Raw genomic sequence first — 24644 nt, forward strand, 5'->3', positions numbered from 1 at the left:
AGAGACCCCACTTGGGACCCATCTAGAGGCTTGGGGACCTCATGAAGATCTCTCAAAGGGCAAGGTCCATAGGGTCCCCCTTTAGGAGCCTGGAAACCCTACAGGGAACACCCCAGGAGTTTGTCGGATACCAGAGATCCCTCAAAGGCCTTAAGGACATCACACTGACCTCCTGAAGGGCTTGGGGACCCTATGGAGACCCTCCTTCTTAGGAGCTTGAAACTCCATGGAGAGCTTAGGGACCTTACACTGACCACTGAAACGGCTGGAGACTCCGCAGGTACGTCCCTTAGGGGTTGGAGACCCCAATGAGGATCCATCCAGGGGCTAGGGGACCCCATGGATACCCTCCTTAGGGGCTTGGAACCCCTAGGGGTTTGGGGAGAACCCCCAAAAGGCTGAGGGACTGCACATGGATCCCCAGTAGGGACTGGAGGCTTGGAACTTCATGGAAATCCCTCTCAAAGGGCTTAGGGACCCCATGGGGATCCCCCTCAGATGCTGGAGACCTCACTTGGGATCCACCCAGAGGCCTGGGAACCTCATGGAGACTGTGAGAAATGCCCCAAAAGGGCTTGGAGACCCCACATTGACCCCCCCAAAAGGTCTGGAGAAGTCATAGGGATCCCAAAAACCCCTCAGCGTCCCTTGAGGGCGCCCTGCAGGCTCCGCCCCTTTAGACCACGCCTCCGCTGTGTTCCGCAACCAAGAGGCCACGCCCACAACGAAGCCAAGCCCCCTTCCGCAGTCCGGCTTATTTTGTCCCCCTGCTGCCGCCGTAGAGGAGGGCTGAAAGGAGGCGGAGCTCCCGCGCGCGCTGCATTCAAACGGCTGCGGCGGAGGTGGAAGGTAGCGGGCTGCGCGCCGCGGCGGATCCCGCAGGCCTCTCATAGCCTACATAGACCGCTTCCCTCTACTCTGTGGGCTCCGCAGCTGCTGGGGCTTTGGGGGCCGGGCGAGGCTTTGGGTGAGGGGTTGGGGGTGGGCGGGGGGTTAGATCTCCTTGCCTCGGTTGGGGAAGGCATCTGCGGGCGGAGGCCCAGGGCCGAGCGTTGGGCTCGTCGCCCCCCCGGCGCTGTCTGTGCCCCCTTCTTTGTGCTGGGGGTGTGATGAGATCTCTGCTCTCTGCTGTAGCGATCAGCACGGTTCGTGGCCATGGAAGCCAACAAATGTCAGAGCAGCCTGGAGCAGAAGGAGAAAACCGGTGAGTTGTGGAATGACGGAATCAGAGGCGTTGGCACAGATCTCAAGAGATCGTAGGAGGTTTTGGGGTTGGAAGGAGCCTTAAAGATCGTGTAGTTCCAACCCCTCTGCTGCTGACTGTGCAGATATTGTGCAAACCATTGTATCAGGCTGCCAAGAGCCCCATCCAACCTAGCCTTCCCAGGATGGGGCATCCCCAGCCCCTTTGGGCTGCCTGTGCCAGCATCTCACTGCCCTCTGAGTGAAAATTTTCCCCCTAAATCTCATTTAGTTTAAAACCTGTCCTCCTTGTCCTGTCACAATCTACCCATGTAAAAGGTTGATTTTCTTCCTGCTTATAAGCCCCCTTTACGTACTGGAAGGCCACAGAGATCTCCTTGGAGCTCATCCTCTCCACACTGAACATCCCCAGCTCCCTCAGCCTGTCTGCAAAGGATTGATGCTCCAGCTCTCTGAACACCTTTGTGGCTCTGTTTTGGACTCCCACATCTTTCTTGTGCTGGGTGCTCAGACTTGGATCTACACTGGAGTACTTGGATGCAGTACTCCAGATGGGGCCTCGTAAGGGCAGAGTAGAAAGGGCTCTATTCCAACCCCAAAATGGGTTTCCATGCTTGGCTTCAGGTCCTAGATTTCAGTGCCTGGAGTTGAAGTATGTTCATCCAACCAGTACTAAGCCAATTCCGTCATGGTGGATTAATCCAGAAAATAGGAACCAAAAAGCTGTGCCCTGTTGTGGATGACTCACAGCAAAAGGTGCCCAAGGCCATGGATGGGGCTGTGGGCAGCAACCAGCCAACCTATGGCATCGGTTGGAACTGGATGAGTTTTAAGGTCCATTCCAACCTAAGCCGTTCTATTATTTTGTAATCTAACATCAGCTTGAACACAGAACATGAAACAAAACCTCACCAGGATCTGTCCTGTACAGGAGTGGTGAAGGGGCATCTCAGTGAGACCTATGTTTGGTTCAATGGAATACTGGAGGAAAAGGAGTGGTTGCAAAGGAGCTTTTCTTTAATCTGAGTTTGCACCAGTCACAAGTGGATCGCAGCTCCTAGCAATGTGAGGCTGCTGCTGCCTGCTGTCCCTGTGTGGGCATTCATCAGGCTGCATTTTTCTCTTCTGCTCAAACGCAGGGCCAGCTTCTATCACTATTCCTGCCTCCCCCTCCATGCAGAAGCTTGGATACGGCACTGGGGTGAATGTCTACTTGATGAAAAGGTATGTGAGAGGGACATGGTGTTCAGAGTGGGCCTGGCATCTTCCTGCTCTATAAGTCAGGGATTAGGAAGCAATTGGGTTCTGTATAAGAAAATACAGTCTGGAATGAGCAGATTAGGGAAGGGTTGTGGTGTTCCCAGCTGTCCTATGCGTGCCAGCGCAGCACTGGAGGGCTCAGAGCTGTAAAGGAGCCTGCCAGTTTGGGATAACCTGCCTTCCCCTGGCCAGGAATTCAGGTATGTGGGGACTCTCCCTGGCTCTGCTCTGGCCTGTGGAGCAAACTGCTTCCCTCCTCAGGCCTCAGCTCCTTTACCTAGAAGAAGTGTTGGTCCACATCTCCTTTTCTACAGCACTTAAAAATTCAGTGTAAGAGTGATATATATGGGCAAAGCATTACTATACACCTCCAGTGTGTGCGTGTTTAAGGAATATGAGAGTAGTTTGGGCTGGAAGGGACCTTCAAGCTCACCCAATCTCAACCCCTGCCATGGGGACCCTTTTGAGGCTGCCCAGGCTACCTATTTTGCCTTGGGCACTGCCAGGGATGGGACACCCACAGCTCTGGGCAGCAGTGCCAATGTCTCATTGCTCTCTGAGTACAGGATCCCCCCCAGTATCTAACCTTAAATCTCTCTTATGGTTTAAAGCCATTCCCCCTTGTCCTGTCACTACAGGCTGGGTTGGCAAGCTATAGTTTATTTTAGTGTTCTTTTTTTTTTTTTTTTCCCTCTTTTTTTCCTCCCATAAACTAAAGACAGATGCTCTCTGGAGTAGGTCCTTAGTGATTTGGGCAGCATTCACTGTGCTGCTTACAGGCGGAGTGGTTCTGACTGAAACATGTGGGTTTCTCCATACAGATCTCCCAGAGGTTTATCTCGATCCCCATGGGCTGTGAAGAAAATTAATTCCAAATGCAATAAGAATCAGCAAAACATCTATCAGTCCAGACTGAATGAAGAGGCCAAGATTTTGAAAAGCCTCAAGCACCCCAACATTGTGGGTAAGTTTCCTGCACAGCCTGTGTTACTCCTATTGCAAATCAGGCTGTTGGGGCTGGTGAATTAGAGAATCTCAGTATGGTTTGGGTTGAAAGGAACCTTTGAGTTTCCTCCAGCCCCACTCCCTGCCATAGGCTGGGTGCACCCCACCAGATCAAGCTGCCCAGGGCTCCATCCAGCCTGGTCTTGGGCACCTGCAGGGATGGAGCACCACAGCTTTGTCTCACCTACATGATGGGGACTGGGGAGTGCCCCTGGGCATCAGTTTTGGAGCAGAAAATACCCTTTCGTGTTTCTTTGGCTGTTGAGATCAGTGTCAGCAGCTGGCATGGCTATGGGGTGAGCTATCCCACAGGAGAGCTGTAGGCTGTCTATCTGTGGTGGGAGAATCAGAGAAGAAACAGCACCTGTACCAGAGCTATGTTTACTGAAGTCTTAACTCACGACCTCAGGAAATAGAGAGGGCATGGTGTAAGTGCAGAGGGCAAGCAGCATCTTGATGAGATCTGTGCTATGCATGGAATTGGGCTCTGGGTTCCACCCTTATGACACACCTTTGTTCTAGGCTGGGGGGTGACAATCAAGGCTCTGTCAAGATCTTGGCTGTCAGTGGTAGGAATATTTTGAGAAACTGCTTTGGTCTGTGTTTAATTTCTGCCCTTATCTCGTGTAACATCTCTGCTGGCAGTCAGGACAGCAGCTTTGTTTGACTTTCCTTTTATTTGTGCTTTAAACCACCTCAGCGTGGCCACTTGAATTACAGATGCCGTTAGCTACGAGGAATTTTGTTTGTATCACTAAAATAGTGCCTCTTGGTTCTGGCAGGAATTTAAAAGCAAAGGTATTCTTGACCTTTTATGTTGCAAACAGTGCACTGCTTTTTCTTTTTCCTTGTAAAAAGGGCTGTGAATCATTGACAGGATGAGACTTCTGTACTGTTGTTCATCACCTGTTCATGGGTGATAGTGAAAAGTGGAAGAAGGGTTACACACCCATAGTTAGTTTTACCTTGTGAAATAGTCCTTGTGAGAGGAGGGCTTGGCTTCCCCAGACCCTCTCCCTGCCTTTTGTTTTGCTCTCTGGCTCCTCATTGTCCAACTGCAGGTGTCAGCCCTGTGGACCTGCTGCACTCCTCCCTCCTGCTCTTGGTTCTTTGTTTTGTAGACATCGAGATAAATCCCTTGCCCTGTCAAAGGGTACAAAGCTGAGCTGGGAAGTGAAGGTCTGTGGGAAATTCCTTTCCTCTATACATGAAGTCTGAGGCTCCTGTTCCTACATGGGGCCACATGGCTCTCCATGGATGCTGCTGTGGCTTCACCTTCAAGAAGCTTCCACACTAAGACGTGCCATGAGATTTTTCAGGGTGTGAATTTCATAGAATCACAGCATGGTCAGAAGGGCCCTTAGATCCTACTCAGCCCCAAGCCCTGCCACAGGGACACCTTCCATAGAGCCCAAAGCCCTACCCAGCTCTCTAACCAACACAGTTTATTTCAAAAGGTTACCGTGCATTCACTGAGGCCAACGATGGAAGCATGTGTCTTGTCATGGAGTTTGGAGGAGAAAAATCTCTCAATGACTTAATTGAAGAAAGAAATGCAGCTCGTTTGGGCCCTTTCCCTGCTGCAACAATTTCCAAAGTTGCCTTGAGCATGGCAAGGGGGCTGAAGGTACGTTTAGTGTTAACCACAGCTGTTCCACGTGGGGTTGTATCTACCAGAAAAATAAATGAATGCAATGTGTGAGAAGGCCAAGTGCCAGCAGATGGAGAGCAGATGCTATAATGCTTTTTGTAAAGCACTGGAGCTTTTCTAACCTGGGTGCTGTACACACTCAGGTGCCCCTCTCGCTCCCAAAGCTTATGATCAGAGTCATATTTAAAGTGAAGCAGCAGTCGTTGGCACATGTGTCCTGCTTGCTCTGTGCTGCCTGCCTGTCTGCTCACTGCCAGCTCCATGCTGTGTCAGGCTCTTGCAGGAAGCTGCTCTTGGTTAGCAGTGACTGCCAGCTGGTGCCACTTGTGCACCTCCTACTGCAGCATTGGAGCTGCTCCTGCATGTATCTAATATCTGTTTGGGTAGTGCTGTGTCAGGCAAAGCAACAGGAGGAGATATCTTTCATAGTATGATTTACCTTGTAATAGAAGAACTAAGGATTGTACCTGCCCTTCACAAGATCAGCAACTGACTTCCTTTTGTTATCCTCTAACAGCAGCCCTATATAGCTGGGAACTGCTGCAATGGAGCAGCAAGGCTGGACAATACCTTTAAGCTGACTGAGACTGCCAAGGCAGAATTCAGTATTTTATGTCAGCCTGGACACAAGGAGCAGAGATTTGGGACTGCCTATGAAAAACTCTCTCCCAGCTCTGCCTGCAACTTGCAGTGCTCCCATAGGGCTCTGGGGTGCTTTGGGGAAACCTTCAAAGCAAGCAGAGGGATCGGGTGGTCCCAGCCCCATAGACTCTCCATGGGCACATTCTCTATGGTTTAGTAGGCACGGTGGTGATGGGTTAATGTTTGGACTTGATGATGTTGGAGGTCTTTTCCAACCTTAATGACTGTATGATTCTACAAATGGGCATGGTAGTGCTGGGTCAATGGTTGGAGTTGATTTTCGAGGTCTTCTCAATCCTTAATGATTCTATGAATGTCCATAGGTGTTAATTGCTTCCCTCTGCCTCCTAGTACCTTCACAATGACAAGAAGCTGCTCCATGGAGATATCAAGTCTCCCAATGTTGTTGTTAAGGGTGACTTTGAAGCCATCAAGATCTGTGATGTGGGAGTATCCCTGCCCCTGGATGAGAACTTGACTGGTAGGTTGGGCTATGGGAAAGAGCACCTGGCAGCTGGGTGACTGCCAGAGCCTGGCCACAGCAGCAGCACCAACACACCCTTGTGGGTCCTTGGGGGGGTGTTGGGTGCACTGTGTGGGAGTGAAGGGGCTCTCACAAGGCCCAGATTTCATCCCTCAGAGCTTGATGTTTGTCCTGTACCCTTCCATGTTCACCCTGTGGGCAGCAGTGCTGTTGTGTGGGGGATGCTGGATGAGGCCCTGCTGGACTCTGCTTAGGCAATGCTGTTGCCAGAGCTTAAAGTAAATGAATGTTTCTTGTAGGGCTGGAAGGAAGCACGAGCCAAATGCAAGCATCATTATAAAGACTTCATGTAAATGAGAAGCAGATGTCTAATGGCGTCGTGGCTTGGCTGTGAACAGCAGGAAATGTGTTTGGGTTAATTACAAGAATGCTTTTCTATGCTGCTTTATACAGTGCTTGGGCCTGCAACAGTCACATAACTTATAAAGCTGCTCTATTACGTTTTTATTAGAAGCTATTCTCTTTTATAAGGAGCAAGAGAGCTGGAGGCAGCGCCCCAGTGTAATCTTCCAGAGAGGAGTGTGGTTAAAATATCGATTTCTGGGCTGATTTAACCATCCTCTTGTTCAGCCCTCATCTTGGCTTTGCCTCCTCCTGGTCTCAAGGAGACAGCATACACTGCCAGCAAGAGGATGCTGGTCCTGATCTGTGTGGCTGCCAGGGATCAGCGCGCATCAGGCTGTGAAGTGCTGAGGGATTTCAGCATTCCCTTCTGGTTACAGGGAGGGCTTGGAAGATGAGCACTGAAATAAAGGTTCTGGAGTAGCTGAGATTGGTGGCAGCTCAGGAATTTGCTAGAGAAAGCTGGGGAAAATGTGGCACTATCCTGCTTGTAACTACTAGTTTGTCCAACACGAATGGGGTGTGAGGGATCAAGTCAGACCTGGTGCTTTGTTCTCAGGTTGAAGCTGAGAAGTGAGCATTTCACCTCCCCTGAGGCTAGTTATGATCACCGAGGCATTAAATTGAACAAAGTGGTGAGAATTGGATTTGTGTTTGAGTAAACTAAGCTGAACTGCGTGGCTGCTGGTGGCTGATGGAGCCTGGTGAACTCCAGGGGTTGGCTTTGTCCCCTGGCAAGGTCAGTGTGGCCAAAGCAAAGGGGAAAGTTGAGCTGGGAATACTGTCTCCTCCATCCTGCTCCTTAGGAGTGCTAGGCTGAGGAAGGGAAACAACCAGATATAAATGATGTAAAACCTCTTCCTTGCAGGGCATCTTATGGGAGGGCTAAGCTGCAGAGTATAGCCCTGACCCTCAGTGCTTCTCCCCCGCATGCTGTCACATGCTCCTCCATGACATCTCCTCCCTTGGAGAGGTCTCTGCAGTCTCTCTACAGTGTCAGGCACTGAGCAGAGCTAGCCATGGGTCACAAAGTTTGAGGCTACACAGATGGGAAAGAAAAATGGGTTCAGTCCTCTGCAAGACCCCATCCTCTGATCCCACAGTTCTGTGGGTTCTGCATGCTACAAACAGGCTGAATCCTGCTGCATGGTGAGCTGCAGCCACGTCTTGCTGTGTCAGTCCTAGCAGCCACCCCAAACTGCATTGATTCCTTGCAGTGAGTGACCCTACAGTGCACTACATTGGCACCGAGCCCTGGAAGCCCAAAGAAGCTCTGAGTGATGATGGTGTGATCACTGACAAGGCTGACATCTTCTCTTTTGGGCTGACTCTCTGGGAAATGATGACCCTGTCTGTGCCCCACCTCAACCTCGGCAGCAGCACTGATGATGAAGGTTTGTTTCTATATTTCTCACAATGGGTGCATTTGAAGTGGCTGGAAAAGACACATTAGAGCAAGTTTGCTGTGCTGAGGGCGCATGGGAGTTGCTTCTCTTCTGACAAAGCAAAAGGGTGAAGCAGTTGAAGTTGATATGGGCTCTTCCTGCCTGCCCCAGTGAGGTTTGTGCCTTTGTTCAGTTACAACGAGCACACGAGACAGAGTGTGGAAAGAGTGGATGGGATGTGCAGGGGCAGACCTGACATAGCAGCCTGGGGGGAGTGTGCCCCCCAAAGCTAAAACCCATGCGGGTTTGGCTGGAAGTATCCTGCTTGCTCCAGGAGTGCTGGTACAAAGCAACAAACTTAACTGCCAGGGCATCTTGCTCACATTCCTGGCGTCAGAGCCTAGTGGCTCCTGGCTGCAGCCTTTCCTCCCAGCCAGCCCTGTATTCCAGCATCTTCTTTCCTAATCCCTAAAGGGTGAAAGCTGGACTCCAAGGGCTGCCAGAGCCCTCAGATGTGTGCAGCTCACAACACTGCACCCTTCCTGATATGGTTGATGTGTTTGTTTTTTTGGCCAGATGAGTCTTTTGATGAAGATGACTTTGATGAGGAAGCATATTATGCAGCTTTGGGAACCCGTCCAGCCCTGAACATGGATGAGCTGGACTCATCCTACCAGCAGGTGATTGAGCTCTTCTCTATCTGCACCAGTGAGGACCCAAAGAAGCGTCCCTCAGCTGCTCATGTTGTGGCAGTCCTGGAGGCAAGTCTGCCTCCAGAGCTCAAGGCCTGAACTCAAGCGTGGGACTGTTTCTGTAGTTTGTATCCTTCTATGCTCTGTACTTAAAAACAGAGCCTAAACATGTTAAATGATGACCTATCTTAGCACTGGAGGGCAGGGATTGCTAGTTCTAGAGCAATCCTCTCCAGCCTGCACTTTAGTTTGCAATAAACTCCCTGTTCTTAATTGCTCTGTTAGCAGTTTAAAAATCTTTTCTATGTTTGTGTTGATTCAATCCTCTTCAGTTGATGTTTTTGTGACAGGTGTCAAATACAGTTTCTTCTTTACCTTGGTGTGGAAGTGATATTCTTTCTCCAGAGGCTGGAGTTGTGGGTGTCCCTGCTAGGTGCTGCAGGGCTGTATCCTATGGGTGATGGTGGTCAGCACTCTCAGCTAACAGTGGGGCTACAAAACAAGCTGCAGGCTCATGAAAAGGTTTCCTGATATGACAAGTTGCTGCGCAGAATCCTCTACAGGTGAAAGAATGTTGGGAGAGGCAGGTAAGAAAAAAAACAAACATGTTTAGGAAATACCTGCGTCTAACTGGAGATGGCTGCTGTACCACAGCTAGTCCTGCTCCCATGTGCAGCCCTTGGCAGTCTGAAGCTACTGCTTCCTCTTCCTCCAAACTGTAACTAGGAGAGCTTTGGAAATGTTTCCATACACAGAAATGAGGTCAAGCAGCAGCATTTTGAACAGTTTATTGAACAAGCAATCTCTGCAGCACAACACGGTGAAGGTTCCAGACCTTGTGCACTGGAGGCTGAGGGAAATGCTGCCCCATGTTCTCATTGTAACACATATCACACTTCTGTATGCACAAATTTAGGGACAGCTTCCCACTACTGCCTCTGCCCCAGCCCTTTACATTCAGCTCCTGCATATTCAGCAGATAGTTCCAAACAGCTTTCTCACAACAGTGCACATCAAACCCCTACAACCCCCAGGATGCTGCCTGGTATTCCCCAGCACGTGTGTGGAGAGTTCAAACACCCACACACCCAGGGGGAGAAACAATCAGCTTTATATTAATTCAAACTCTTAAAGAAATAAAGTTATTTGTAATAAAATTTAGATTTAGAAAGAAAATTATCTGCAATCCAAGCCAAGCTCCCTTGCGTTCAAAGCATTCACCACCAGTGTACAGAAGGTGATGCCTTCCCACAAGTGCAGGAAAAACGAGTGCTCTGCAGGAAGCCAGAGTTCACCAGGCCCTAACATTAAAGCATTGCTTTAAAAGCAACACAGTCATTGTAAATGATTTGAACTACTCACAACTCATGGTAATCAAGTCCAGTCAGTTGCCATAAACAAAGTTGTAGACGAGGAAGGTGGGTGTTTGGCAGTATTCAGTTGCGAACTGTTTGCCATCTGGTGTGGGGTCAGAGAAGGCAATTTCCGCAGTACTCAGGTAGCTGCCATACATGAATGTGCTCCTGGGGGAGGAGAGAGCTGTCAGAACCACGCTGTGACCCAGGGGAGCATCACCCCCAGCCCCTCTCTGCATGGAGCTGATACAGAACCAAAACAGGGTGGGAGACCCCCCCCCTTATGAAGCTCTGCTTTCAAGCAGCAGAGGACAGTTCTGATGCCACTTTGCCCTCCTGGAGTGTGGTTTAATTAGGAATCAGGAAGCAATTTAAGACTAGTAATATAAGGAGAATATAATACTGAATACAGGCCACTGAGGTCCCCATGGCTCAGGGCAACACTGCCCACAGAGGGAGTGGGAAGTGAGCACCGAGTGATGGATTTTCATAATACTGAATTCAAACTATAATGGAGTAGGTTTATATATTTATATATACATATAAATATAGGCAGATGTATGCATATACTTCCTGTGCACATTTATTACATATACAATGAGTATATATTACATATTAATGGTTACATATTACCACAGGCTCATGGATCAAGCTCAGCCTGGAGGCAGTCCCTAAGAACAGATTGAGGGGATGCTTGCTTGTTTTTTTAATTTTTACTTTATTATTTTTTTTCCTTCAAGTCCTCCTTCATGTTTCTCCTGAGCCAAACACACTTGAAAAGTTCAGAATTTCCTGCCTGGAAAACAGTTGGTGTTTGGGCCCAATTTGTCCAGTAAAATAACATAAAAAATACTCTTTCCTAACAAGCAGTTTCCCTTGAAAATTCCAGTCCTTGTAGCTGTGTGTTCCAGTTATACTCAGCCATAACAGCTTGGCTCACCTTTGAGATTTCAGATACATATCATTTAAGTACTACATAAACAGAGTACCTGTCCACTTAGTAGCCCTCCACCATGAAGATGGGATTGCAGATGTTTCTATACACATACATGAACCACAGAATACCTTGAGTTGGAAGGGACTCCAAAGGATCGCCGAGTCCAACCCCTGGCTCCACACCCAAACCCTATGGCTGAGAGTGGTGTCCCAGCAAACCCTGAGCTCCAAAACTGGGGCTGTGCCCACTGCCCTGGTGAGCTGCTCTGTGCCCGCTGCTCTCTGGGGCAGAACCTTTTTTCCCTAAACCCTACCTGACCCTCCCCTGATGCAGCCCCAAGCCATTCCTTTGGACCCTATCATTGGAGGAAGCTGCAGGCCGCCATGAGACTTCCTCTCAGCCTCCTCAGGGTCAAAACAACACAGGACAAAGATTCTTGTGATTCTCTGCAATCCCTTTCTCCCTCTCCCAGTTCCCACCCCACCTCAGCTCCATACCTGACGACATCCACCAGGCGTCGTGCGATGCCCCTCCTGCGTGCAGGGCCAAACACCCAGATCCTGCTGACACCACACACTGCAGGCTCCGGCTCTGTGGAGCAGCGCCATGCCCGGTGCTGCTGCAGGGCATCCTGCCCAGGGCTCTGCGTAGTGCTGGGCTCAGACAGCACCCGGAAAGCCTGCAGAGACAAGCAGAAGCATTGAGCTGTTCCTCTCAAGGACATAGAGCCACCAAGTAATACCAGCTTAACCTCCTACTGCCTTTTACTGGCAGCCTGGTCTGGTGGTTGGTGACCCTGCACGTAGCAGGGGGGTTGAGACTAGATGGTCACTCTCCTCACACAATTAACACACACCTGTTTGATTGATTCAGCCACCAGACACCCAACAATCATCTTCTCGTTGGACACAAACAAGTAGGTTTTAGTCTTGGCTGGGCAACTCAAGGCAACTTGCTTAAAGCCCAGTTCATTATCTACGATCTCCCGCACGTCTTCTGCCTGAAACAAAATGAGGGATGCATTAGGTATCAGCATTCTTCAGCTCAGCATGAACCTGTCAGGAATGATAGGAGGATGTGGATGCCTCACTGGAGTCATTCAAGGCCAGGCTGGATGTGGCTCTGGGCAGCCTGGCCTGGTGGTTGGCAACCCTGCACATAGCAGGGGGCTTGAAACCAGATGATCATTGTGGTCTTTTTCAACCCAGGCCATTCTATGATTCTACGAAACTCATTTCCCCCAAATAATCCCATGCTTACATAAGGTCAGGCTTCATGAAGCAGTTCTGAAGCACTTTGCAGCTTTACCTGATAGCAGTGGCTCTCACTATACATGCAGCTAGTCTGGCAGGGTTTTTTGTTTTTTTTGTTTGTTTGTTTGTTTGTTTTTTTGTTTGTTTGTTTAAAAAGACAAAAAAAGAACAGGCTCTCACTAGCATTCTCATCTCTGTATCTCCCTCAGAGCACACCCACCTCTCACCTGAATCCTGTTCTTAAATTTAAGCATGGAGAGCAGGGTCAGGATGAGGGACCACAGCAACCTGCCCTGCAGAAATGCAAGCTACCACGACCCATGGGCTCAGCACAGTTTGAGCTGGTGGGGGCACCCAGCCCATGGCAGGACATGAGAATGTAAGGTCCCTTCAAAAGCAGCCATTATGTGATTCAGTGACCCTGCTCTGCCCTCCTGTAGGCCTTCTGCATTCCAAGCAATGTGTGACTGTGTGAACTGAGGCATTCAGGGATCTGAGCCATGAAAAAACTAATCTAAAATACAAACCCCAAAATAAACAAACGTGTACCTTCTTGACTGCGTATTTTGGGTCATCTGGAAGAATCAATACGATTTTCCCATCCCAGAACTCTGCCACAACCCGTTCTTTCTTCCAACACTGCCACAGAGAGGGGGAGAAAAAAAAACAAGTCAGTGGTTTAGCAAGAGAGGAAGTGATTCAGTGAAGACTCTGGCAGATGTAGCTGTAATTTGAACCACCTCAGCTTTCAGGAATAAAGTCAAATCACATTCATCAAACTGATGAACGCAGTTGCTGGCACTGCACACTACTTACACTTTAACCTCCCATCTGGCTGACAAAACATTCGCCTGCAGCTGTCTCAACTTAATACCTGGATGATATGTGCTGCTTCCTCTTTACTCAGAGGGCAGGGAGGCCCGGGCACAGCTGCCCAAAGAGCTGTGGTGCCCCATCCCTGGAGATGCACAAGGCCATGGGTGGTCCCTGGGCAGCCTGGGCTGGTGGGGGGCAACCAGGGGTTGGAACTAAACAATCTTTAAGCTCCCTTCCAAAATTCTAGGATTCTCCTGTATCCTTCAGAGATGTGAATGCAGCCGAGGCCTTACCACATATCTGAGGCACTCGAGGAATCTCTCGTGGTACTGGATGTGTTGGGCTTCGTCCTCAGGGCTGGCAGCTGTGTAGATCATGCCACATGACTTGCAGGCAATGGTACCAAAATGCTTCTGTCCGGCATCCTAGTGAGAAACGGAGCTGGTTAAGCATGAATGACACGCGCTCTGAAGGTCAAAACCACGTTTAGTTTAAAGGAATGAGGTTAAGAATTTGTTATAGCAACAATAATCAAAGATCAAAATATTCTAATTACATTTGGATTTATGAGGAGAAGCACAAGCTTTTGCTTATTTGTAGAATATTCAAGACTACATAGCATAAAGTTGTTGTACAAAAATGCATTATTTGGAACAAGTCTTGAAACAGATGGGTCAGCAACATGCTGAGCAAACAATGTACAAGAACACCACAAAACCAAAGGAAAACCATATAGCCCTTTTTTGCCAGTCACCTAAAATAAAAAAATTAAAAAAACTTTTTCTCACAGCTCTGTCAGAACACAGGGAGAAGGAACTGCATGTCAGCTGTGCAACAGCTTTCAATACTTGAAGGGAGCACATAAACAGGAGAGGGAACAGCTGTTTAGAAGGGTAGATATTGATACGACAAGGGAGAATGGCTCTAAACTGAGACAGGGGAGGCGTAGGTTGGATATTAGGAGGAAGTTTTTCACACAGAGGGTGGAACAGGTTGCCCAAGGAGGCTGTGGATGCCCCATCCCTGGAGGCATTCAAGGCCAGCCTGGATATGGCTCTGGGCAGTCTGGTCTGGTGGTTGGCAACCCTGCACATAGCAGGGGGTTGAAACTAGAATCATAAAATGGCCAGGGTTGAAAAGGACCCTAATGATCATCTAGTTTCAACTAGATGATGAATCAACTAGTATCAATCTTTGAGGTCCTTTTTAACCCAGGCCATTCCATGATTCTCTGAACAGCAGGTTGATGTCTAAGTGGTGACATGAAATGAAGGCCCATTTGTTTTTAGAACTTGCTCTTTTCTCTTGCACAAGCTGTTTGCCCTTCCCTGTGTCCTTCTAGCATGGGCATCCCCTTGTCCCTCAGCACCTGCTGTCCACCCCCTCTCTATCATGGCCCCAAGCAAAGTTGTACACTGGCTGGGCTGGAGCTTGTGGCCCACAGGTCAGCCACACTCAGAACAACAAGCGCAGGGTAAATGTTGCAGCTGTCTTCATAATGCTGCTCTCATCTGTTTCTCCCTTCTGTGTAGCCACCCAGCACTCAGATCAGTGCTCCACCCCGAAGGGTAGCAGCAGCAGGAAGGCAGATGTGCTTCACAGCTCTGTGTTGACAACCCCTGCTTATACAGTTCCATGCTGCCTTGGCTGCCATTTGCTGTTATACTTGTCACATTGTGGTTTGTTTGAGGCTTACATGTAAGGAAACCTACTTATTTCCTTAGCCTCAAGACATGTCTTATTTTCTTGTCACTGTGCCACGAGCCACCCCAAGGACCCAGTATCCTTACAATGATCATCTGATCGTTGGACTGCTTGCAGAGTTCTCTCGTTTTCTTGCTTTTCTGCACACTGTGAGACATTTTTGCAGGTGGACTGGATCCAAATGGAGAACTCAGTTCATCCAGTGCCCTGAAAATCATTTCAGAAAGATGTCAGTTGGTCACTCGCACAAAGGTTAGCTTCACACATCAGACACCCAGGACAAGGTTGTGACTTTTATAACAGAACACCCCAAAATTGAGATACAGCAAAGGCTGTTGACAGCTTTGATACCAGCTGCTTTTTGGAGAGTGAGGAGGGATCAAGGCAGAACAGGAACTGCACAGTTACCAAGCTCATGATTAAGCACTCTCTTACTTCCACAGCCATCCTATTTCCAGGATACTGGGACACTGCCACTAGCTGGAACTTAGCAGTCCCAGCCAAAGGAATACAGCAGAGGAGACAGGGCCAGGTCCATGAAGCATGGGAACTGGAGGTGAAGAAATACATGCCCAAGCCCAGTGCTCCAGCCTCAAACCATGGCTTACTTGGAGCTAGGCAGTCCCACACAGACTCAGCAAGCTGCTCAGTGCTGGAAACCTCACCCCCAAGTCCGGGATCCAAAGGAACAAAACATCCCCTAAAGAATCCCTCTGATATATTCCTACTAAGTTAATACATAAACTTATGTCTGTAATCATGCTTTTAAAAACATGCTTGAAGAGAAGCCCTCCTTAATGCAGCTGTGAAGGAAGAGTTCATTGCCACACTCCAAGTCTCCAAAACTGTACTTCTTCTCTGGGGCAAATCACACCAAACCCACAGTCCTGGCAGAGGGCTGCAGCAGCTGAGCACTGTCACAAAGCCCTTGGATGGTGAACTCAGCACTCCAGCAGCAGAACAATGCTGAATCACACATAGGACTCAGAAACTCCACACCAAAGATGTGAGTGGAGAGCACCAGGCTGCCCTGAGGAGCTTGTTGAGTTTATAACATCCCCAGCAGGGCTCAGCGTGATGAGCAGAAGGGATGCAGCCCTGTACGCCTGTGATTATAAGTGCAGCTGGCAGAGGGAACTCATGTCTCAATGCAGTGAGCCCTGGTGTGAGGGCTCAGTGTGTGCAGCTCAGGACACCTGATCCAAGCTGGATTTGGGCACACTGTGACACAAAGCAAGGACGAGGGTCCTATTCTGCCATCTCAGCAGGAGTGGCATCATCATCTGAGATTATCTTACACAGCTTCAGGTATTCCTGTGCTGAAGAAAGCTGACTACGAATCACATACAGCATCAGCAACGCTTCCCTCTCAAGGAGAAAAAAAGATTGATCTCCAATTACCTATGGGTTTTGGTCTAGATGGAGTTTAGCTGAGACCCACTGCAACTTGTTATTAACTGCACAGTTTTCCTTCAAGCTTCCACAGCATGCATTTCTTAAGCAATCTCAAAGTGGGAAACTCTTAGTGCCATGCAGTGAACATGGAACTCGGAGATACACCAAACCATTTGATAGATTCGGCTACTAAGGACAACTTCCAAAGCAGAAACTTCACATAGGAAAAGCTTGTGTTCATCAGCTTCCCAAGAGACAACAGCAGATCCAAGGCCAACGTGCAGTTAATCACAAACACCAGGCTTTGCACATATTCCAGGGTTCCACTTGCACCACGGAAGGTATGTGAAAAGCCACATGAGGAAGCAAAGCAAATATTGCAATCAGATCTCGCTTTCAACACTCCTCTGTGGCAAAGGACTACCACAGCTCAACAAGTTTTGGAAGGTTTGTTTTGGCTCAATCTGAAATGATTTCAAGTGTTGGGGGTTGTGCGTGTGTTAATGTCCACAATAAACTAGGCTCAGAATGTTTTAATTGTTAACAAAACATATCAAGGAGTTGATTCAGTGTGGGAGGGGGACCAGCAGCTTTTCTCGCATGGAAAAAGAAATCTTTTTCCATTGGAAGTCTCAGAGTACGGCAGAAATTAATTAAGGAAATAAGCTAATCAGAAGCACAAACATCAGCACAATCACACCTTAACAGTACAGAGAGAAGCACGGAGACTGGAAGTCATTTAGCAAGGAGATCATGCATTTTACAGAATCCAAAAGCAAACCTCACATGCTCATGCTCTATTTACATCCCACTAAACATGAAACATGGCCAAGTACAGTTCTGAAAGATCCATTCAGGTGGGAAAGGAGAAGAGAAGCAGACGCTTCTTTTAATTAATTCTCACCCATTTCTGTTACAACTTCTGTCTTGTCTTTTGCACCTGGATCAAAAGGGCAAAAGTTTGAGTGCTGCTACATGACAGCTTATCAGCCACAAGCACCTGAGCAACGCAGCTAACGATAGGTTCACTTCTGAAGCAGATGCTTCCCAACAAGGATTATTTCTCTTGTTGCACTGCACCAAGATAGAAGGCTGAACTTGGGCTTTTAGAATGATTATATGCATATTTTAACAATTATTCTGTCAATATGACACTCCTGATAGGCAGCAAAGATGAACATACCTTTTCTTGCTGGTAGGGGGCCCACTGAAAATGGGGTAGACAAGGGCATTCGAAGATGCTGGAAAAGATAAGTGACATTATAGTGGCTTAGAGCCATTTTTTAGTCACAGAACACGTTGACACATGGAAACAGAAGTTGGGAAGTCTTACCACAGGTTACAGCACACAATCTGCAAGTTTTAGGATAATGCAGTATAGATCACAGTAAGTATAAGTGAATTAATGCTTAGGAGCATTTTCCATCAAGCATAAATAATTCAAGTGCTCAACTGTTTTCTGCTTTCATGATTTTTGACTGCATTTGCTAAAGGATGGAGACTTCTCTGTAATTATAGAAACACGAGGAAGTGCACAGGCAGAAAAGTGGCAGTGACAGCCTCCAAAGAACACACTGAGAAGACAAATGTTGTTTCTAGGAACAGGACACAATAAAATGGCTCTTGTTATTATCAGAAGAGGTAAGGAAGGCTCCAGTAAATGATACAAAGCCCTAAACTTGTTAGAAATGTGAGATCTTAGAGGGCCAAGAAAGCATTCAATAAGAGCAAGAGGAAGAGTTGCTAGTGCTTGCTACTTGGTGAGGAAATGTGAAATCCAGGTGACAAACTAGGAAAGAACTACTTGTGACCAGATCATTAGCATCATTAAGATATAAAGGACACTCCAACTTGCACACTTTAGGAAAAGAACACTCAGTTAAATCATATTCAAACCACTATTGGCAGTAATTCACTGCCAAAAGAAGTGCAGAGGGGAGTTTCCTAGGTCACCATCAAGCATAAACTTCATGCATATAGCCTTGTGGATATTTAGCTAGCAGATAGGCACATGTAAGAATTGGAATTAAAAAGCACTCTTGCATTGAAAAAGGTTGGAAAAAATAGTCTGAAGTAAGGATAAAAGGGAAACTGCTCCACTTAACAATAAGCAGGGGCAAAAGAAGGGAGAGGTATCAACTCTCTGGGCAGCAGCTGCCTATCAGACACTCGAGTTACCATCTCCTTCAAACCAGAAACATCTCCCAAATGCATTTCCTGCATACTGTGCACACTGACTGCATGAAAAGACCAAGATGCACAGAATTCAACTTACCCTTCTTACTCCCTTCTTGTGGAGACTGGCTGGAAGGAATGCAATCATCTGACTCGCAGGATGTAGAAGAACTAATCTCACCACCATCCTGTAAATTAAGACAATTTTTTAGGGCAAAAACTCCCCAGCTCTCAGATAGCAGTTACAGAACCACATACAGTCCAGGCTCCCTTCCTGGAGAGCATTAATTGATGCCGTATACGGTTTGATTCAATCATCACTGCATTTGTTTTATGCTTTATTTTCTTGTTTGTATTGTCAGCTTAGCATGCCTGGGACTCAGCTTCACTTTCTGCTTATATCTATGTGTCTTAACAGTTTTTGGAAGCCTCCTGCAAGCATTCTATTAAAATCAAAGTCTGCCAAACCGATTGTTGCCTCTAACTCTGCCCTTGTCATAACACCATTATGTTATTTCCCATCTCCTCAGGGTCACCAGACTGCACAATTTGAAACCAGATCAAGGCCCAAATTCTGTCTGTACTCATTTTGCAATAACAAAGTCACCAAGTTTCTTTTTCCAATGCTACGTACTTCTGATTAACCTCTGAGAAACAGCTCACCCATGCAAAAAAATGCAAACACAGCAGAGTGAAATGCTTTAAAAAGTTATATATTTGTGCAAGACTGGATTGTGCAAGCTAACATTTGTGTTTAAGTAATGCTAGCTAGTAAAAACATATTGACAATCAAGATTGGTGTGCAAGAGACACACTAATATAGTGCAGGTGAACAAAGCAGGCAATAAACTGTTCTTTATAATCATGCATTGGTTCAATTAAACACATTAGTCCTATAAAAACAGCTTCCAATCTTGTTCACTGCTTCCTTCCAGTGCCTGCTATTAAACACTGCAGTAGAACTCCAGCAGCCTTTCCCATCTCCACACATTTTAGATGCCAGAATGCAGCAACACAGATGTGACATTAAGTGTAATGGAAGTCTATGACCCTGTTCTGATTTTATATTTTACTGCATTCCACTGCTACCTTTCTCGCCTAACACCTATGTAGTTCTTTGTCTTTGAGGTGCACTTTGAGGAGCTTTGCTCCTCACCACAGAAATAACAAGGGGGAATGGTTTTAAACTGAGACAGCGGAGGTTTAGGTTAGATATTAGGAGGAAGTTTTTCACCCAGAGGGTGGTGAGGCACTGGAACAGGTTGCCCAAGGAGGTTGTGGATGCCCCATCCCTGCAGGCATTCAAGGCCAGGCTGGATGTGGCTCTGGGCAGCCTGGTCTGCTGGTTGGTGACCCTGCACATAGCAGGGGGTTGAAACTAGATGAACACTGTGGTCCTTTTCAATCCAGGCTATTCTGTGATTCTATGATGACAACTCAGATTGTTGTCAGCACAAACGCTGCACAGACAGCTTTCCTCTCAGCCATCCTAAATAGAGTATTTCACTGCAGCACACAAGGATGACAACAAACTGGGGTTTTACCACTGTTTTATGCCTTCGTAACATACAGACCTGCAGAGGTTCTCTTTAAGTCAAATCTAAATAAACACCTGGGCTGAGTAAACGGAGCACATGTGAGACCCAGCAAATTCAGTGGATGTCACCCGAACCCTGCTGACACTTCTACTCACCGTGCTCCCTGCATGGCTGCACTCTGCAGTCTCAGAAGGATGAGAAACAACAGTGCTGCCTGCACTTTGCTGCAGAGACACCTTTCCTTCGCGTGCAGCATCTCTCTCTTGATTTATGCAACTTGGAAAGTTCTCTCTGTTGTTGTTTTCTTTCTTCTGAGGCACAGAAGTACTTTTCTGTGCACTGTCTGCCTCAAGGCTTTTGTTAGCATCAGCTGGAAGAGACCTGGGGGGGCTCTGGAGAGGCTTAAGGTCTAAGGGTGGTTTCTTAGAATGCGATTTCTTGCTGGTAGAAAAGAATGCTGCTCCCGACTGAAGCTTCAGAGCCGGTTTCACTGTCATGCTGAGGACTCTGAAGGGTGAATCCATCTTCTTCTTAATTAGACAAGGAGTATTCTCTTTCCCCGCACTAGGTTTTTTAGGGGGTATATCTGCTTTCAGCTTCTTAAGGGCTTTGGGGGCAGTTTTGCCATGCTTGGAACTAGCTGCAGGCCTGGCTGGCTTCGAACTCGTGTTCCTGCTGACATTCACATTAACTTTCTCAGTCCTGCTGGCAGCCAGGGGACTCTTACAACTGCCCCCCTCCCCAAAAGCTCCATTCTCACTCAGCTGTTTCCTCTCTAGAATAGTAAGGTATTGCTTTTCCTTGCTATAAAAAGACAGCACGGGCACGATGGGCTGGTAAGAGGTAGCAGGCTTAGGGGATAACTGGGAGGAAAACTCCCTGCGTGCAGCAGCGGGGATGCTGGCAGCCTGCAGTGGGGACACATCCAACCTCCTCAGTGGTGCTGGCTTCACAGAAACAGCTCCACTTTCCTCATCGCTGGAGCCAGGTGACCATTTGATCTGAGAAGAAAACCAGCGAGCTCTTGATTTCTTGAGGCTTTCAGCAAAACCCAGTACCCTTCTTTTCACAGGAGTCTCAAAGGCACTATGAAAACAACAACAAAGCAAAATGCCACATATACTATTGACAGGTTTTCAGTTATTCTTATGCTTAAGTAATGCTCCAAGTCCACTCAGCCTAGCTGTCTGCACCAGTAATATGCACTTTCACAAACAAAGACCTGAGGCTGTCAACAGCCATTTTGTTTTCTGCTTTCAGTGGGGGGAAGCAAAGTACTTCACACCAGGTTCTGAAAGGCACGCACTGAATTCTCACACTGACATATTTCAGAGCCTAAAACTCTGTCAGTGCTATACTAAGGGTTCAAAGGGGATTCACTTTCCACAAAAGACACATTCAGCTGTAACATATTTGCTTGCTGTAAATATTTACTGAGGAAAAATCTCACTATCTCAGGAATTTGTCCGTCCAATTCAGGAGAAAAACTTCACCCTTGGTCTCCCCCCCGAAATATTTTTGTGGGTGAAGGACAAAACGAGCATGAGAGAAACCTGTTCTGCTGTGACAAAGTTACAAAGGGAGAGGAACAGCCTGTTCTGTGGGATGTAAAGCTCAGCTTCGTGTCCATGGCCGGTGGGTGACTACATTTGTGGGAAAAGATATACCTGTAAGATATATGTAAGAAAGGAACTCATGGGGACTAAAAGTGCTCCTGGGGTGCAGCAGGTCCAGAACTGCCAGACAGGTCAGGACAGCCCGTGCTTCTATGATCATTTGCACACTTTTAAGTCTTTACAAACTGGAAAAGACTGAAACTCTATCACAAATAAAAGTAAACATCAGAGTTTTATTTCTTAGGTTCCTAAGCAATCATTTTTCTTAGGTTTCCATTGGTTTTGGGACCTCATTAGGGTTGTGTGTGAATGTCACACATTTGACAAAGGTGACTGCCAAAATAAGATACGCTTATTAAAAAGAAATAATAGCTCTGGCACACAGCAACATGGCTCTGCAAAGCACCAGCTTACTGTGACACCTTTTTCTTGTTTCTAATTCTGCACTGATTGTGCTTTAGACAGAAGATCAGTTTCAGGTTGCCTATACATCAGTTGAAAGCTCACAGCACAATATAAAATGCTGTTGTCATAAATATAGACTAATCCCAATGCATTTCAAAACTACCTTAATACTTATTTCAACTACATGATAAAATTTTCAAGAATTTGAAATATAAGTTGCAACCCCAGATATCATAGAATCACAGAACTGTAGGGGTTGGAAGGGACCTCCAGAGATCACTGAGTCCAACCCCCTGCCAAATGTCACAGAATCATCTGAGTTGGAAGGAGCCTTTAAAGGCCATCTGATCCAACTCCCCTGCAGTGAACAGGGACAGCTACAGCTTCATCAGGCACTCACAGTCCCATACAGCCTCACCTTGGCTGTCTGAAGGGACAGGGTAGCCACCAACTCTCTGGGCAATCCATTTCAGCACTTCACTACCCTTACTGTAAGAAAAAAAAAAACATTTTCCTTATATCCAGGCTATACCTCCTCTCTTTTAGCTTGAAATTATTTCCCCTTGTCCAATCGCAACAGACCCTGCCACAGTTTGCCTCCTTTCTTCTTACAGCTCTCTTTTAGATACTGATAGGCCACACTCATGCCATCCCACAGCCTTCTCTTCTCCAGGCTGCACAACCCCAGCTCTCTCAGTCTATCCACATAGGAGAGTTTTTGCACCCCTGGGATCATTCTTGTAGCCCTCCTCTGGATGCACTCCAACAGCTCTATGTCTCTCCTGTACTGAGGACTCCAGAGGCTGGACATAGTACTCCAGGTGAGGTCACACTGCACAAAGCAGAGGAGCAGGATCCCCTCCCTGACTCTGCTGGCTACATTGCTTTTGGTGCAGTCCAGGATACAGTTAGCTTTCTGAGTTGCAAGGGCACAGTGCTGGCTCATGGCCAGCTGCCATCCACCTGTACCTCCATGTTTTTTAAATCTACAGACAGAGAACTCACTGAGAGCAGTCCTGGGGAGAAGGCAGTTCTGAAGGATGAAAAAGGAGGACATGAGCCAGCAGTGTGCTCCTGCAGCGTGGAAGGCCTGGGCTATATCAACAGAGGGGTGCCAGCAGATAGAGGGAGGTGTGACTGTCCACCTCTATTCTACCCTTGTGAGACCCCAGCTGGAATACTGTGCCCAGGCCTGCGCTGGAAGGATGCAGAGCTGTTGAGAAGGATGCAGGTTGAAAGGTGGGCCATGAAGATGATCAAAGGGCTGGAGCACCTCTTCTATAAAGACAGGTTGATGGAATTGGGCTTGTTCAGCTTGGACAAGAGAAGGTTCTGGGGAGACCTCATTGAGGCCTTCCAGTAGCTGAAGGAGGCAAGAGAATGACTGATGTTTTGCACAGTCTGCTATCAGTAGGACAAAGGGGAATGGCCTTAAACTAATTCAGATTAGATACAGAGGAAATTCTTTATTCAGATGGCAGTGATGCCCTGGCACTGCTGCCCACAGCTATGGGTGCCCAAGGCCACAGATGGGCCCTGGGCAGCCTGAGCTGATGGGGAGCACCCAGCCCATGGCAGCAGGGTCTGTAAGGTCCCTTCCAACCCACCCATACTATGATTCTGTGAATTCATGTTCAGGACAACATTAAAAAAAGAGGTTTGTAAGCAGTTAACGTACGTCTGAGTGGGGCTCTGGCTCCTCTTCTGTGAGCTCACAGCTGCCATGTCGCCAGGCGAGCACCTGCAGGAAGGCATTCTGAGTCAGGTGAAATCGATTTTAGTTAAAGCTTTCGGTTAATGAAGGAAGAGAAGTAGGGAGATGGCAACAACGATTAATGAAAGCGGTTTTCAGCCAGGGCAGGGATCGGAATAATGTTTTAATTGAGCATATACAACAGCACAGAGAAGATTTCTGCTTCGAGACCTAACCAGAGCCTTCCAATACCCAAAGGGGGGCAATAAGAAAGAAGGGGACAGACCCCCAGCTCCTCCCAGGACGACTCCAGACCCCTGAGGCCCCGCACACCCCCGGCCGCACTCCGGCTCACCTCAGCGCCGCCTCCATCACGGCCACCAACCGTCCCGCGCCTTCCAACCCGCGCGCGTTCACCCGCCAGGCCGCCCATCCGCTTCTCATTGGCCGAAAGCCTTGCCGCTCAGCACAACGCGCAGGGCTATTGGCCTGACTGCGGCCCGCCACTCACATTTCAGCCAATCAGATGGCTATCCCCACCTCCCGGCGGAAACTCCAACTCCCAGCGTGCCTCGCGAGAACAGAGCTGCCTCTGGGGAGGGGCGGTGCGTGAGGTATGCTGGGAGCTGTAGTTCGCAATGCACGCTGAGGCTTGGAGGCTTGGGAAGCGCTTTGCCCAAGCAGTGCCACAAAGCTCGCAACTCGGAGTTCGACTAAAGCGTTCAATCTAGAGGAATTTACAAGGATTTAAGTAGCGAGGGCTGACAGGACCGGACTGTGGAGAGCCCTCCGCGAGGCAGTGGTCTAGACACTCAGGAAATACAAAGCAAAAACAAAACGCTCCGGTCCGAGCCCCGAGTCCACCTTGCCTCAGACCGGGAGAAAACGCTTCGCGTATGCACACTACGCGCAGAGCGGCGGGGAAGATCTGCGCATGCACGAAGCGGCGCGCCAGTACTGCAGCAGGGACTGGCGTAAGCGCCAATGATCTCGCCCAATCACGTGTGGAGCATCTACGCATGCGCATAACGCC

The 24644-nt window shown here is 48.0% G+C and overlaps 2 protein-coding genes across 5 annotated transcripts; one reads left to right on the plus strand and one right to left on the minus strand.

The window, feature by feature from the left end:
* The first annotated feature begins 759 nt into the window (after positions 1–759).
* PBK (PDZ binding kinase) lies at positions 760–9099 on the plus strand. 2 transcript variants are annotated; one of them, XM_031603900.2, is made up of 8 exons: positions 760–849; positions 1135–1204; positions 2343–2427; positions 3285–3427; positions 4926–5095; positions 6113–6242; positions 7865–8041; positions 8609–9099. In XM_031603900.2, exons 2-8 carry the CDS (start codon positions 1156–1158, stop codon positions 8821–8823), a joined length of 969 nt encoding a protein of 322 aa, XP_031459760.1. In that variant the 5' UTR covers positions 760–849; positions 1135–1155; the 3' UTR covers positions 8824–9099. The 2 variants fall into 2 exon arrangements, with proteins under 2 accessions (XP_031459760.1, XP_031459761.1); XM_031603901.2 differs by having other exon boundaries at positions 838–967.
* Positions 9100–9496: 397 nt separating this feature from the next.
* On the minus strand, positions 9497–24624 carry ESCO2 (establishment of sister chromatid cohesion N-acetyltransferase 2). Of its 3 annotated transcripts, none has more exons than XM_090136532.1 (12): positions 23967–24624; positions 23597–23659; positions 20053–20898; positions 18460–18547; positions 17368–17425; positions 17089–17124; positions 14876–14996; positions 13379–13510; positions 12819–12908; positions 11873–12016; positions 11514–11695; positions 9497–10247 (listed from the first exon to the last, which is right to left on the minus strand). In XM_090136532.1, exons 1-12 carry the CDS (start codon positions 24042–24044, stop codon positions 10109–10111), a joined length of 1977 nt encoding a protein of 658 aa, XP_089992658.1. In that variant the 5' UTR covers positions 24045–24624; the 3' UTR covers positions 9497–10108. The 3 variants fall into 3 exon arrangements, with proteins under 3 accessions (XP_089992658.1, XP_089992657.1, XP_031459751.2); XM_090136531.1 differs by having other exon boundaries at positions 20053–20983; XM_031603891.2 differs by lacking the exon at positions 17089–17124 and having other exon boundaries at positions 20053–20983.
* Between the last annotated feature and the right edge of the window lie 20 nt (positions 24625–24644).

This window comes from Phasianus colchicus, chromosome 2 (genome assembly GCF_987193195.1).
Source record: "Phasianus colchicus chromosome 2, bPhaCol1.hap1.1, whole genome shotgun sequence".
Taxonomy (NCBI): domain Eukaryota; kingdom Metazoa; phylum Chordata; class Aves; order Galliformes; family Phasianidae; genus Phasianus; species Phasianus colchicus.